At 53.3% G+C, this 15,136-nt stretch overlaps 6 protein-coding genes across 6 annotated transcripts; 2 read left to right on the top strand and 4 right to left on the bottom strand.

The window, feature by feature from the left end:
• Positions 1 to 118: 118 nt before the first annotated feature.
• Positions 119 to 1,158, top strand: CCOS01_00765 (ribosomal protein L4/L1 family protein; the record flags this gene model as incomplete). Its single annotated transcript, XM_060448962.1, has 2 exons — positions 119 to 314; positions 377 to 1,158. The coding sequence occupies 2 exons, from the start codon at positions 119 to 121 to the stop codon at positions 1,156 to 1,158; spliced, it is 978 nt and encodes a 325-aa protein (XP_060320400.1).
• Positions 1,159 to 5,275: 4,117 nt separating this feature from the next.
• On the bottom strand, positions 5,276 to 6,261 carry CCOS01_00764 (bZIP transcription factor; the record flags this gene model as incomplete). Its single annotated transcript, XM_060448961.1, has 2 exons — positions 5,276 to 5,400; positions 5,457 to 6,261. 2 exons carry the CDS (start codon positions 6,259 to 6,261, stop codon positions 5,276 to 5,278), a joined length of 930 nt encoding a protein of 309 aa, XP_060320399.1.
• Positions 6,262 to 7,620: 1,359 nt separating this feature from the next.
• CCOS01_00763 (uncharacterized protein) lies at positions 7,621 to 8,142 on the bottom strand (the record flags this gene model as incomplete). The annotated part of the gene is made up of 1 exon (XM_060448960.1): positions 7,621 to 8,142. One exon carries the CDS (start codon positions 8,140 to 8,142, stop codon positions 7,621 to 7,623), a length of 522 nt encoding a protein of 173 aa, XP_060320398.1.
• A 1,288-nt stretch (positions 8,143 to 9,430) lies between these two features.
• On the bottom strand, positions 9,431 to 9,856 carry CCOS01_00762 (uncharacterized protein; the record flags this gene model as incomplete). Its single annotated transcript, XM_060448959.1, has 1 exon — positions 9,431 to 9,856. The coding sequence occupies one exon, from the start codon at positions 9,854 to 9,856 to the stop codon at positions 9,431 to 9,433; it is 426 nt and encodes a 141-aa protein (XP_060320397.1).
• Positions 9,857 to 12,519: 2,663 nt separating this feature from the next.
• CCOS01_00761 (replication factor A protein 3) lies at positions 12,520 to 13,991 on the top strand (the record flags this gene model as incomplete). Its single annotated transcript, XM_060448958.1, has 4 exons — positions 12,520 to 12,672; positions 12,765 to 12,867; positions 13,102 to 13,124; positions 13,182 to 13,991. 4 exons carry the CDS (start codon positions 12,520 to 12,522, stop codon positions 13,989 to 13,991), a joined length of 1,089 nt encoding a protein of 362 aa, XP_060320396.1.
• A 267-nt stretch (positions 13,992 to 14,258) lies between these two features.
• CCOS01_00760 (uncharacterized protein) lies at positions 14,259 to 14,921 on the bottom strand (the record flags this gene model as incomplete). Its single annotated transcript, XM_060448957.1, has 1 exon — positions 14,259 to 14,921. One exon carries the CDS (start codon positions 14,919 to 14,921, stop codon positions 14,259 to 14,261), a length of 663 nt encoding a protein of 220 aa, XP_060320395.1.
• Positions 14,922 to 15,136: the final 215 nt, after the last annotated feature.

Raw genomic sequence — 15,136 nt, 5'->3', positions numbered from 1 at the left:
AGGACGGGCCAAATTTTCGTGTTTCCTGCGCAAAGGGTTGCAGCTCCCGATATTCTAACGCATCGAAGGAGCAGCCCATCGAACATCGCGAACTCCCCTTGCGACGACCGTATACACAATGGCCGGCAAAGGAGTCAGGAGCCTCGGAGAGGCCATGAGGGGGCTTTCTCTCTCATCGACGTGCAGGAACGCGAGCCCTGCTACCTCCTTCATCGGCTCATCCAGCTTTACGAGATCAATGGCCACCGAGGCGCCATTCCCCGGCATCACAACCTCCGTCTACAGCACATCTAAGCAGGCGGAGTGGACACCAAGTACGTTCTACGGAAACATACTCCATTCTTCAAAAGATGCAAGCCCTAACACCCCTTCTTAGCCACATCCGTCCCCGTCACAGTTCACGCCTTCCCGACGCTCGAACCCCAATCCCTCGAGTCCTACTCGACGAAGCACCTCTACCTCCCCCTCCGCCGCGACCTCCTCCATCTCGCTGTCGTCTACGAGGGCGATTCTACCCGTCAGGGTACGGCCAGCACTAAGACCAGATGGGAGGTTCGCGGCTCGCACAGAAAGCTACACCCGCAAAAGGGAACCGGCCGCGCCCGCGCCGGCACGAAGCAGTCGCCCATCCGCCGCGGCGGAGGTGTCTCCCACGGCCCCAAGCCACGCGACTTCAGCACCTCACTCAACCGTAAGGTCTACGACGTCGCCTGGCGCACCGCCCTCAGCTACCGCTACCGCCGCGGCCAGCTCATCGTCTGCGAGGACGGCATGGAGCTGCCCCTACCCCAAGACTTCCTCGCCCTGACCGACGGAGGCTTCGTGGGACCCAAGATTGCGGAGGAGTACCGCCGCAAGTGGATGATGCAGGTTCTCGAGGCCAACCAGTGGGGCAAGGCTCACGGCCGGACGCTGTTCATCACCAACGGGGACAGGCCGAGGCTGGAGGAGACAATGGAGACCGTGGGAGACCAGGGCAGGTGCCTCGGTGTTCACGATGTGGATGTCAAGGATCTGTTGGAGGAGGGACGCGTGGTTGTTGAGCGCGCGGCGCTCAACGAGATGATTGAGTCGCACCAGAGTGACTTGATCAGCAAGATCTTCATTGGTGGTACTTTGAAGCGCGGCCCGGCCATCGGTGGTTCGATCATTTCATAAAGTATCGAATGTGCTTCGAAAAGGGGGAAAGGGGAAGAACAAGAAGAAGAGAAATCTGTCGATATATGTAACACCAATCAACGAGGAGATTTTCAGGTTAGAAGGCGTCTCTCCGGCTTGTAGCAATAGAAGGCACAAATTGCCGTTCACTCTGTAACCTATTCTAAGGGAAAGATGCATTTGCGGATCTGTGTGGTAAAATCGAGTCATCGAATGAACACGAGTGTGTTATTCCAGATATCAACTATTATTTCCAATAGCGAATAAATGCTTGCGACAGAAAAAGACTCTGATCTGTTGATCCAAAAAGGGGCCAGATGTCTAGACTTTGGAAGTTGATAGGAACTTGCGCATATGCGCAGTTGCAATGAATCGAATTGATGCTACCTCAACGAGGGGCTACCTGAGCACCTTAAGCTGTCACATACTTGGCTAAGTTGCATAAAAGTATCAACACCAAAGTTGCGACTTGTATGTTACCCTTTTCCCCTTCCAGAAAAGGCGATATGGACTAAGGTGGTCTGTGGAATGCATAAATTCAACAATTCGTGTGTGTTTGCGTATGCTGAAACCAAAAATGGCAACTGCTGAATATGGCTTTTTTTTCTCGCTGGCGACTATGGGGCTGTTGACGTCCGACTTGCCTCTATTCGGAAACCTGACACGCCATACTGCGTCGTAAGAACCTGGCAAGAACCCGGGGTCTTACTGTGTCGACCCCGACTTGAGTCGAACGGAAACCCACACGCGCATATGCACGCTCAGTCAGCCGAAGAAAAGACGAGACAGAACAGAGATACCCAATACGGGTGGAAAAAAACGACGTGAAATCAAACCTCGTGATTCCAGTACTCCGTCCAGTATCGCAGTCCAGTCCGCATCTCAAAGGACCTACTTCAAAGCAAGGTATTTTCGAAGAGCAAAAGTATTAGGGTCAGTGAGTTAGACCACCGGGGAACGCTCCGGGTATCTTCCAGCCCCATATATCTCCCATCGGGTAAAGTGGAGCGAGTTGCAATCAACCCGGCCCGAAAAAATCGAAAATAAAAAGGGCGTTTGCAGGTTTCCCGCGCCGCCGCCGTCGCGCTGCACCACGGCGGAGCGAGACGTACCTATCGGGGTCCATGCGCCCCAGCCCTACGTCATCACAAGCAGGGGCATTTTCGTCCTTGGCCTCACCCACTCTCCCGCCCCGTCAGTAAGTCGTCAGCGAACATCCACCACCACCCACCCGCCTTACCTCAATTTAGAGTTTCCGCTGTCCAAGGCAAACTACCTTGCCAGAAGCCCGCGGGCACCACCCCTGCTCTGCGTCGTGTTATACATCATACGGTAGATTAAGGTACGGACATCTATTTTGCCTCATGTTTTGACGACCTTCGGTATTGTATCCGTCTTTTAGATGCCAAATTTGAGGGGTGTAGAGTAAGTCTAAATGTAGTCAGATGTAAGGCATGGCCTTCGAGATTGAAGTAAGAACAAAATGTGTCAATATGTAGCACTTTCAAGTTAAGTAAGTCTCGAGAGACCAACATGCAAAAATGTCATCCTCCTTCTCCTTCCTCCTCGAAGAATGGAGCCCTGCAAGGCTGGACCAGATCCCTGCTTTCCCGCCTTGATGCCTGCAGGAGGGAGTGGAAGCAACAACTGAAGCACCGTCGTACAATACAATAGAGTATTCCAACCTGTGTTTGCTAGATTGAATTATCCATGGATACTCCCTCTTATCCACTTGCTCTCGGCGACGGTCGCCGAAACTCGCCGCACGCGACCTGACAGGACTCAGGTTCCTCTATATCCATGAATTATAGCGAGAAAACAGCGGGTCGTTGAAAGAAGCGTTTTGAACGTTTTCTCCTGTGTAATGCTAATTAGTGTAGTACCTATTCGGCGTGGCGGGCCGTCCAAGGGATGGTTGGGCTGGATTTTGGGGCCGCTGCCGGGTACACCTGCCCGTCGTCCTAGCTCCCCGTACCCATCATCCCGTATTTGGACATTTGGGGGCTACCAGTGACGTAGATATGTGGTAGTTCAGACTTCAGCCCAACGAGAAGGAGAGAGGTCCTTGTATGACCATTGCATAGGTACCTTAGACTAAAGAATGCTATTCTACTCGACTTATTCATCACTCTTGTTCCCTCTCTACATCAACCTCTACTCACCTCTCATGCAATGCCATGGGCGACATCCCCTCCCTGCTGGAAGCAAGTGAAATCCCCCCGGAAGACGACTAGGCAAGGTCCCCTTCGACCTCCCCCACTTCGCTTCTCGAGGCCACTGCTGTGGTGTTGTATAGTTGTCGTTGCGAATGGGGAACCCAGGGAATCGACTCCAAGGGGGCCCGTACTGACGTAGTGCAGGTCAAGCTAAGGTACATCCTGTAGCTACCTAAACCTGACGTAGGATCCCGGAGCAAGCTCCTCCTCCTCCTCCTCCTTCTCCTCCATGCCAATTTCTTCTAGTTGATAACCGACTTGCCCTCACAGCATATCGACCTGGTCATTTTCTGTTCCTCTTTCCTCCCCTTTCCGCTTCTCTCTTTGCATGGCGGTGTGCCCGTACTTTGGTACTGTCGCTGAAGCTGCCTGCCAGCCTGAACACACTTCCAAGTAACACCAGGTACACCCCCAAGCTTCTCAGGCAAGCTTCCCAATTCTCCTCCCACGGCGCCAAGATCTACGGGAGAAGGGCTTTGATACATACTACCACTTAGTACCAGCGCGTCAGTCTCCATGGCAAGGTCTTTGGGAGCCTCGATCTTCTTCAACCGCCTACTCACGCTCTCGTTCCCGTCTCACACCCCGCTCCTTCGATACATCGACTGCTCTCGACTTCGCATATGCCTCAGTGGCTTCAAACCCGATCTTCAGTCCGTCTGTTACCTATCCCCCTCTATCCTCGAACCTTGTGCCTCCATCCAATCCCTCGTGAAACCGACCGGCTTCCCAAGGCTTCGCCTCGTCCTCAACCTTCAACTCGACTCTCTTAACACCACACGCGCCAACAGCCGACAAGGACATTCATAGTGACCCATATTCCACCAACAAGGATATCACATCATGCTCTTGGCAAGAACTTGCTCAAGCTCATTAGAGCCGACGACCCCTGACACCGATTACCCCCCTTCCCCGGAAGCGAAGTCGAAAGCTCAACTCATCCCACCCCAGCACCACTACGACCGACGTCGAGAACTCATCGAATACGAGAATACGAAACCCGACGTTCCCTGCTGCCAACGATCGTTGAACACCTCTCATATTTTGCTCGACCTGGGAGGATAAAAGTGGGGAAGTGTTTAGAGGAGATCGACTCCATCGCCAAACTTGCCTTTCATCGACACCCACGCAGACGATTCGATGAAGTGTATTGGAGAGAGAAAAGATATCGAGAAAAAACATGAAGGAACGGCCGCATACTCAACGTCTCGACCGTCCAAGATACGGCAAACGACAAACTCGTCACCGCCGATGACAGCGTTCTAGCTCGCTTGTTTGGACCCGCCATAACAACACTCTGCGAGCAAGCTTCTCACGGGTAAGCTACAGATGGTCGGCTGGCTCTGCCGTAGGGCTCGAACCAATGTTCCGGCCGTTTGGATATCGTCTCCATGTACCTATCCACGTCGTACTACCACTTGGGAGAACGGTGTCCCAAGGGGCTCCAGGGGTCAGCATCTTGCCCCATCAAACATCCTGTCTGAACAGGGCCTTACACCTCTCGCGTAAGATCATAGCATTTGCCCAGTGGCTTTGCGCCGAATTTTCTTTGTTCATATCGTTATCTTGTGTCTATCCGAATCCCCTATTGCTAGTTTGGTTTGTGGGATTCTTCACCTCAAAAGATGTACAGCCCAACTTTCCCCCCGGGTATCAGGTCGTTTCCCCAGCTCTGGTCCGGTAGCTGGCGGCTCAACTCCTCCGTCTGGTCCCTTGTTGTAATTATCCTCCCAAGTCATTGATTATAGCATTGCTATGTCCTCGAATCCATCCGAACTCCTATTCTGGAAGCCCCACTCAAGATAGTGAGAGCTTCTTAATCATGCTGTGCCCAGAAAAGCTCAGCTTCTCAAGTTTTAGCGCCTTGCTATCCATTCCACATCGTCGCCAGCCACAGCGCTCTATGCGTGGTCGAAAGCACTGTCGGGCATATGGTCGTAGTTGATATCGGCATCACTTCCAGATCTCGATGACAGGCTCGTCATAGCACGCTCTGAGCGGGCAGGCGATATCAGAGACATTTGACCTGGCATCAATCAATACCTCCAATGCTGTGTCGTGGGACAAGGGGTTTTTTCTTACTGTCAATTGACGGTCTATAACCTCCCCCAGTGCCGAGTGGCCTGTTGCCAGCCATGCGGCTGGCATCAAGACTTTGCTTTTTTACACGCTCTGCGCTCACCTGAACGAATCGCCGGGCTTCGTTATCGAGCCATAGGTTGATGTTCGGATCATTGCAATTTGCGTGCGACATGAGCTCGTTCTTCATTCTCGTAACTTCATCAACCAGTCCATTGTATTCCATCTGCAGCTGTGCATGCTGGTTCTCCAGTCCCTGTTTGGTTTCCTGAAGGTCTGAGACCCACTCCTTCTTCTTTTGGCGACATTTGCTCGCAGCGACGCGGTTCCGTTCGAGGAACTTGTCTCTTTTCGGGTCTTGGTCGTTCTGCTCCGGAGCTTTGCCTTTCCTTCCCTTCTTCCTGGGTGGGCTGGCATCATAAGGGTCCGCTGCTCGACTCGGCTTTGACGGTCGAGGCTGCGTCGAGATATTGGCGTCGACCCGCGCACCCGATTGAAATGTTGAAGCCGGAGGTATGTTGAGTATTGTCGGCCTATCTTCGACGTCTTCTTGCTTCGTGTTGTACTGTGCTTGGCCATGATGGCCGTAGAATGAGGGCATGCCAGTCACCAGTGGATCCCAGGCACCCGGAACAGCCATATATACGGAAGGGTGGTGTGCCATGTTCTCCGATGTGTCACTGTCTTCCGGTCGGACTAAATCGAGCGAATCTAGAGGTAGTGTTCGTGGTTGATCGCTGGGGAAGTCATTGTTAGTCGGTGTTGCAATATCAACCGCATCATTGAAGAAGCTCGGAGGGGTATTCATCGTCCAGGTTAAGGACCTCGCCAGGTCTGGCGAAGGTGTCGAGCTCAAATTCTGCTGAAAAACGGTGTTCCAGTGGTGGGGAAGCGTTATCTGGTCCAAAGTAGGACAATGAACGTTTTATCGTGCGCTGCTGACCTACCCAATGCGTAAAGACTACCAAGTGGTTTGCGTGTGACACTGGCTCTGGGCTTGCTGACTGGATCGAGAGACAGTACCCAAGGGACCGATAACGACGCCGGGCAGTACGAGAGGGTAGAACAAGGCAAAAGCGAAGATCGCGGGCAAGAAGGTGGAAAAGCGAGAAAACACACGATGAAGAGTTTCGCCAAAAACGCGGACTGATATCGACGCCTGCGTGTACTTGGCGATGGACAAGACCCGAAATTGGCTGGGGGGCGCGGTGTCAACGAGGACGTGTGGTGGCTTCGGGTACGAGAAGGTGCTGCTTTATTCAAAAAGCGAAGCTGATCCTCGTCGAGATCGAAAACGTAGGAGGGCACGCTATAATGCCTAATGATCAGTGTCTGCGTTTGGCAATATCAAAGAAGGTGTACACAGGATTAAGAAGAGGTAGTATGAGGGAACGATGGATTAGGATTGCGACAGGTCAATGATGCGGATGGAAGTGGGTGACTCGGTGGAGCCGGGAGACAGGCATCATCAAGAGTAATTGAGAATACCTTGATATTGTGTAGAAACGGAGGGGTCGCTTGTAAACGGGGCACCGTATTCGCACTCTCCCACACGCAGAAAGGCAATACCACACGCTGGCCCGAAAAGGGTTCTGGGATGGAGCGACAGGGCGAGGAGACGTACGTTACATAGAAGGGTAAGGTCGGCGCAAACGGTAAGGACGGGAGGGGCTGGTGAAAGGGATGTTGCGATATATCGCTGAGGACGGGAGTCTGAAGGTACTGCGGGGTTCTCAATGAAGGTTTGAAATCTGCGTACCACGGATGATTGGGGCAGCTGATCGCGCGTCAGTGAGAAAAGTCACTGTCGACGATCTGGAGAGCTGCCGATCCGGACAATATGAGAGCAATACGGTCGAAGCAGGCCGGCGACCGGGCGTTTGTTGACGGGAAACGGTAGGCAGAGATCAGCGGAGCGCCGTTCCAACGAGCCGAAAGACTGCTAACGAGCCGGAGCGTACGGAAGCTCTCGTGGTTCGAGGAAGAAGCGGAAAATGATGCACCCAGCTAGACAGAATATCGATCAGTCGTAAAACCGAGCTTCGAGTATTGCTTTGTCGATGTCGGCGAAGAAGACCAATGTCATAACAGTCAGCCTATTGTCGTTGTGCCGGTTGCAGCGTGGTGAGAGCGCGGCAACGTCTTGTCATCAGCCAGACAAGGATGCTCAGGTGGTGGTGGTGTGGGCACTGGGCTGGTAATGCTTGCAGTTTGATGGGGCCGTCGCAGTCGCGGTCACACAAGGAAGATGTCGGCGGGAGGGCAGGGATGGGTCGGAGGTTGCCAAGCAAAAGACGACGGAAGCAGAGCCGGACGAGATCTCCCAGGTTGTTGGAGAGAAGAGAGGGATGGTGATGCTCGGAGCCGTGTTGAGGATCGAGGCCAAATTGACTGAGGCGAATAGCAGCGGAGTAGGCTCCGGCAATCGATCAGAATGATGCTCAGAGCTAGCAAGCTGTGACAGAGAGGAGCAGAGGTGGAATCCAGATGGAGCGGAATTGACAATGGATGTGGGATCAAAGAGGCTCGGTGTGGGCAGGTAGGAGCTTTTCTCAGGAACAGACAGTGTGCAGGTTGGGAAGAGGGGGGATGAGAGACGGGGATGGGAAGTCGTCGTCGGTAGAAGGCGATGAACGGAAATGGGGGGTGGGAATTTCAATGGCATGAGGTACGGAGTACCGCATACCATACATGAGATGGGCAGTCGGGAAGGACGGGAGCTTCGACAATTGCATTGCCTCGAACACCACATTTCTACTTTCCTCAACAGCATTTTCCCTAACAATTGCCTTTAGCTCAGGCTCCAATTACCTCACGCTACCTTGCTTCCAGTTAGCTCGAAGAGGGTAAGGCAGGTAGGTATCCGTAGAACATTCAGAACTGAGAAAAGCAGTTAGGCGAGATGGTGCATCTACCTCAGCTTAGCTAGACTGAAGTGTTGCTCCCTCGGCAGAAGCAATCACATTGGATCAGGTCAAACCAAAAAGCTAACACACAGGCACCTTATCTGTCAGACACGGGCAGACACCCAGTCGATGGTAGATGTACACATGCAGCGCCAATATCAGCACCGGTTCCAGACTTCCAGCACCACCATTGCGACCATTTGAATCTGTAGCTGGGCAACTTCACTCGTTAACCTCCCTTGCTTTGGGTACGTACGATGCACCATACACTACATGAATTCACCTCAGCTTACCTTGGCTGCGCGACACAAAATGGCGGGGTAAGTAAGGTACCTAGACAGTATAGCTTCTACGCTAAGCACTTTTTGCCTCTCAGACAGTGCCATAGCTGTGCAGTGTAGCAGAGCTGGATGTTAATAATTATCGCAGATAATTACTGCTGGACAAGCTAAGGCAACCAGACCTCCCGAGTCCCCGTCTAAGCTTCATCCAACACTTCGTCTTCAGACACAGACACACACCCACCCGATCCGACCCCTCTGCTGTGCAAGGTCATGTAAGGTTGGCACCCATTGGATGCCAGAGACTGACGAGAAGGCAGGCACGCCGCACATTCATCAAAGTCACTAGGTACCTACCCTGCCGGCCCTTCCCCCCTCCCACCTCACCTTGTCCTTCCTGGGTTCGCCATGGGGCCGTTGCCTTGGGGGCTAATTGTTGGCAGAAGTTGGAAAGCTGCGACCAAGTCCCTGTTCTTTCGGATGAAAAACTCCGGAGAATAATAAAGATAATGGTAGGCACCTACGCTTCAATACCGTCGCCGGTTGCCGTTTGTCATTGCATTACAGTCCTCAAGATCCATATTCTTCCTTACGCTTCTTTCTTCTTCCCTTTCTGTACGACACACCGGCGACCGAAATGGGCCCACGGCGCCGAACTGCCTTCATAACCCCTTGAGCCATTGCTTGCCAGGGAAATACACGGACGACCGGGGATGAGGGGACGCATCGAACGGTGTGTCAGTGCCTAAGTTCGAGCTAGTTGCAGTTAGCAACCTCAGAAGAGGCACATTCAGCGACGCATTCCAGACGACACTTTGCCCAACTTTACCATAAAGGATACTCCCAAAAAAGCCATGGAATCCAGCCCAAGTGCCCACCAGGGACCATGGCCGGTGCGGGTGAGGGCACAGACCAGAGAGCGACTTGGAACAGCGAGGAGTGGGTGTGAAAGTCTGGGAACAGCAGCAGCAGTGCAGGACCAGCAACCACCACCACGACCATCAAGACAGATGGGATGTGACATTGATGCTGTCCGGGAACCAATGGAAAGTGCTCTCGGTGGAAGGTCCGGGCGCCGGGTTGAGCTTTCCTTCCACCATCCATGCCACCTAAATCGTCGCGGCCCCGCCGTTGCCAGCTTCCTGCCTGCCCAGGGCCCTGCTTGCTTCAATCCTTCCTGGCACTTGCACTTGCTGTTGAGGGTGCGGCGTGCCATGGCCCATGGCTGGTAGGTGCAGGGGGAAAGCTCGGGAACGCTTGGTACCTTGAGTGGAGAAAGTGAGGGGCAGCCCACCTCATCCAGAGTGCTCACTGTTCAGTAACTTCAGTGTCGCCCAAAACGGTCACGCCAAACCACCGTGAACAGAAAACAGCTCTCAACTTCGCCCACCTTGGACACCGCACTGCATCAGTGCATGCTCCTTCATACCTTACCACTCACACCGTAGGGACACTGTGGACGGCGGAAACCCAACTACCCTTCTCGTCCACCCACATCAACCTGCATCTTGACAACGAGAATAATGAGGGAGCCAGCTAAGCACTCGCGGTGCTTTCCCTCCCTGGAAGCTATCGAACACCAATGTTTTTGCCTCTGCTACCGTCTTTGGTCTTGTCTTCATCCCGTCTCGACTTGTCCCGGCGTGGTCTCATCTTGGGTAACCTTCATTCCTCCATGGAGCGACCGGCATACCCGGCAGGCCGCATCTGCACACATTACACACTACGTGAGCGTGGTGAGTAAGAGATGCGTCGGGACCAAAAAGTCACGTCCAAGTTGAACAGATTGCCCCAAGCTCACGATGTCTCTCAGATCTACAAGTATATCAATCTATGTTTTGGGCTGTCTGCGCCAGATATCACGATGCCAGATCGCCGATTCTACGCCAGCGATTCATGTCGCAATGGATCCCAGTGAGCACCCTGACAACCTAGTCCGGGTAGCCGTGCTGCGATCCACGACAGCACTGTCACGGCCCGAGAAAAAAAGGCAACTCCAAGCCTGATGTCACTCGCTATTCCCGCCATGTCCGCCTATCTCCTGCTGCTGGCGGAGACTACCCCCTTTGAGGCTTTGACCAGAAATACAATATCTTTGGAATACCCCAGCATCCGCCTATAATAGAAAGGATAGCGGCCAAGGAACCCCCCAAAACCGCCTTCTTACAGACCAACGAACTTTGGACAAATCATTGAGGTCATTGGGATGTTGCGCGCGTGAAGAAACCAGCGGCTCGCGTCCCCGAACGGATATACTACAGTATACAGGAGGTCAAACTTTACAGAATGCCCTGTTTTCAACCGAGATGTCTGCCCAACCCCGGTCAGGGGCCTTGGCCTCACTGGCCACTCCCTGCAGCTATGTCTTGCCGCCAAAGGACCCTGAATTCGTCTTGTTGCCATTGCCACCCGCCCAAGTCAATATTTTTTTTATCAGCCGCTGTCTGCTAGGTGCATGATCCGAGGAACGACAGGTGAGGTTGTCAACGCAGCTCAACTCGATGCCACATCGTCTTGACAAATGCATCATGTGCTAATATTGGGTCACAGAATGGTAAACAACACGGAAAGTTTGCTACTCTGTCCACCCACCGCCAATGCCAGAGTGGAGTGATTACGGCGTCCCCATCGCCGACTCATGTCCCGTCTTGCTTCGGTCCTAGGCGAGTCGTCGCGTTTCGATTGATTGCCTGCCGCTGTCAGAATTCCAAGTTTCTCCCAGCCTGCCATGCACCGCCGAGACCGGTAGCCCCCAAAATGGAAAGAGATTGACGTCTCAACCCGCGATGAACCTCGACAGGTGTTAGGGGCTTAGAAATAACATGCTGAGCGACAGAAAGCCGTTGTTATTTTGCGTAAAAAGGTGGTTTGATTGGATGGTTGCACCGGAGGACCCTTCATGCGTCCAGAAAGTCAATATAAACGAGCAATGTCGTCAGAGGGCGACATTGAAACATGCCGAGCAACGATGGACCAGGCGTAAAACGAGATCGATAACATCAAGGCCAACGTTCTAAAGTCGACCTCCTTCGAAGAACGATGTGATGTAAGACGAAGCCGTCAAATAATGTCGTCTTGTGCTAGAGGTAAGGTCAGTTGCAGCGAGGCACTGTAGGAACTACCAGGGAGATTTGTCCACTGTCAGCCATCAACACGGTGCGCTTTTCCATCACGAGATGCTTAATGATCGGCCGGAGCCCTGCAAACTCTTTCAGGGAAAAGAAACAAGCAATGGGACTCAGATGACATCATAGGGATGCAAGGAAACCATCCTGAGAAAAGTCTTGTGTGGTAGGATGAGATCCACAGGGCACCACTTTGGTGACTCGCTCACCATGCTTCGGTCTGGTGGGTGGACTCGACACAGTCTTTCAAACCAACAGTGAAATGTCCGATTGGGCATAAACACCACGAGAATTTCAGGCGGTCAAAAGTCAATTGTCCCGGGGCCACGTCATGGTTCGCCAAGGGAACGATTCTGTCATCTCCCCTGTGATGGATAGATAATGATTGAGACGGTTGCGAGGATAGGATACCGTTAATATAACGTTTTTGACGATCTCTAAGAACGGTTCAGGGACCAGCGCAGATCTCCATGGGCCGGATAGGGTAAGGTGTGTCATCACAGACCACCTGACAGGTCACCTGACACCGCGACAAGTGCCGGGCGAGGGTGTCTTGTCGCGGCGCGTCTGCCCCTCAATCAAGGCCTATTCCATCCCAAAGATCTCGACCAACCGTCCCGCATAAGACGAACTGCATTCAATCAGTGTAATCACTGCCTTTCTGTCACAACCATATACTTTGTGTCTGTAGCACTCATCGCAGATCCTCGCACAACCAGCAGCCTGTTGAACCAAGAACACCGACAGTCAAGCCATGGCCGAAGCGACCTCGACCCCGCGCATCACGGCGCAGTACCTCGACAACTACGTCGGTCGCAACGTCATGCTCATTGGCAAGGTCTTGCAGCTGCGTGGTGATTCTGCCGTTCTTGACGCGGACGGAAACGTCACTGCCATTCTCAATCGCGTAGGTCTTTAGCCCAAGATCCCTGTCAAGCCAACACGGCTTTGCTTCGACCGACTTTAATATATCGATAGATGGACGCTAACCCTTGACAGGATGTGCACCTCACCAATGGTAACGGTGCTCAGATCATCGGCAAGGTCAATCCTGATCTGTCCATCAAAGTCCTTACCTCCCGCGATCTGGGACCCGGTGTTGGTGAGTACCACTAGTTTCCATCTGTCTAGAGATCATGTGTCCCGTCACGTTCAAACGGTATTCTGTGATGAGGACTTAAGACGTCGTTCGAGCCTAGCAACTTGTACCCTTGGCACATCATGGGGCTGTTCTGCTCAAAGATCCATCCCCATCTCATGTCCAAGAACGTGCTTCATGCTCTCAACATCTCTAGCAAACCCCCCCCAAAAGCACACCGCTGACAAACCTCTCTAGACTACCAGCTCGCTGCGGCCGTAGTAGAGGCAACGCATCACTACAAGCCCCTCTTCGTCTTTGACAATTGACGGCACCAGCCGTCCGGGCGTGTATACGGGCGCAACCAGTTCAACATTCCCGCACCCAGTCAACCCGCGCGCATTACGCCCCGAGCTCCCGTGACCCGGCCGGCGACGACCACCACAACCACGGCGAACTCCACTCAGCTGCGCAGACAGCAACAGCACCCTCCCCAGCATGATTATGAGAGACAACAGCAGCAGCAGCAAACACCACCTCCCACTCAACGTCGACCGCCCCGATATATCCCGCCCACGCCAACCCCACCTTCCCCCAACCTGACGCGGTACCGATCAACTACCCCTATCCCTTTAACTCACCCCCCATCACCCCAGACCCAGAAGCGTCATGCCTCCACCATTCAGGCATCTCAGCAACCCCGCCAACATGATCGAGACTACCGACCACCTTCAACCGTGAACCACGACAAGAGGACAAGTATCCCCTACCCCCCTTCTCGCACACCAGTCCGACCTCCAACACCGCCATCACCAGACATACCCACGTGGCCAAGCTTCGGCTCGTCTACGCCCGAACTTACCTCCACCTCAAAGCATCCGCAGATCAAGGCTTCCTCTGAGATCTCCAGTAGGATCGTCAAAGCCAGGAAGGGGCGAGAAGTTGAGGAGGGCAGACTTGGTCGGCAGAGGTCGAAACCAGGGGAGTCGGAAGTGGAGGTCAAGGAAGTTGTCCTCGACGACGACTCGGAGCTCTTGGGCGCTATTTTGGACGGTATCGGACGTATGGCGGTCGGCACCGTCGCTATGAGAATGGATGATGCAGGGCGGTGGAGGATTCGCCGTGACCCGGGGGAGGAGAGTGATTAGTATTCCATTATGCTACTCTCGGGCGTTGCGGGTAATGCGCAGTCGGGGACGGGTCTGATAGGTAGCCCTCTTTGCAGAACACAAATTCTACGACTTCATGATAACACCTTTGTTACAACTGCGTGTCGGCTCGTCAGCGTAGGACATGTAAAACCATATTGATACCCAGACAACCCCAATGTCTATAATCAAGCCCCGATGCATGCTTCTGGCTTCCCAGCGCCCAAATCCTGACACAGCCGGCTCATGGGCCTCCCGTGCCAATATTCAGTCTTCATCCTCCAATAGCAGCTCCTGTACTGCCTGCCAAATCTGAAGCAATGCTTCTTCTGTCATTTTCGGCTGATGTTGCCCACCCACGCTTCCCGAGTGCCTGGTGTTGCTACCTCGCCGGTCATCGTTCCACCAAGCTGCAGCCCCGCCATCACTGCTCCTCGTTCCATCCATCCCTCTCATAGCCCTCCTGATTCTCTCCGCCACAACTTCTCCATCCTCTGTTGCCAACGTTTCGATGCTATCTCTTCCGCTTCGCGACGTAACATCAGTGTCATTTTGCGCATCCCCTCCTTTGATACCCTTCAGCTTCCGCGTGAAGTGTTCCAGGACCGAGACTCGTTTTTCTGCGGCTTCGGCACGAGATTTCCACATGGCACACTCTCTTTTGGATACTCGAAGCTGTTCACTGAGTGTGCCAATGTCCAAGTTATCTCTTGTCTCAAGTTGACGCCGAAGAGACGCGTTTTCATCATTCCTGACATCCAGCTGCCTCTGAAGACTTCGAATCTGTGCATGAAGCATGGAATTGTTCCCCGGGCTTCCTGCTCGTGCCGGGATGGTATCCTCGCTTAGTTGACGCACTGATAGAGTGGACGAGGGACGGGGAAATACGACATGCTGTGCAATAGGCGGCTGCTGAGCGGGACTTGTCATGGCCCCAAGATGAGGTAAGTTCTTGTCATTCTCCAGAGTATATACCTTCAAAGGAGACTTCCTGTACCCCGAAAAATTTGGTGTTTGCCGAAGTCGTGTCAGAGATGGCCTATCAAGATGGACGGCACCTCCGTCAGCTTCGGTTGTCTCAGGAACAGTCAATGACCCGGTGCTGTCAGTGACAGACCTCAGTCTATGGCCTGTCTGTCGATTCC

Source organism: Colletotrichum costaricense (assembly GCF_030867565.1).
Source record: "Colletotrichum costaricense strain IMI 309622 chromosome Unknown Scaffold_1.1, whole genome shotgun sequence".
NCBI lineage: Eukaryota > Fungi > Ascomycota > Sordariomycetes > Glomerellales > Glomerellaceae > Colletotrichum > Colletotrichum costaricense.
This window is presented reverse-complemented; position numbering and strand designations above follow the sequence as displayed.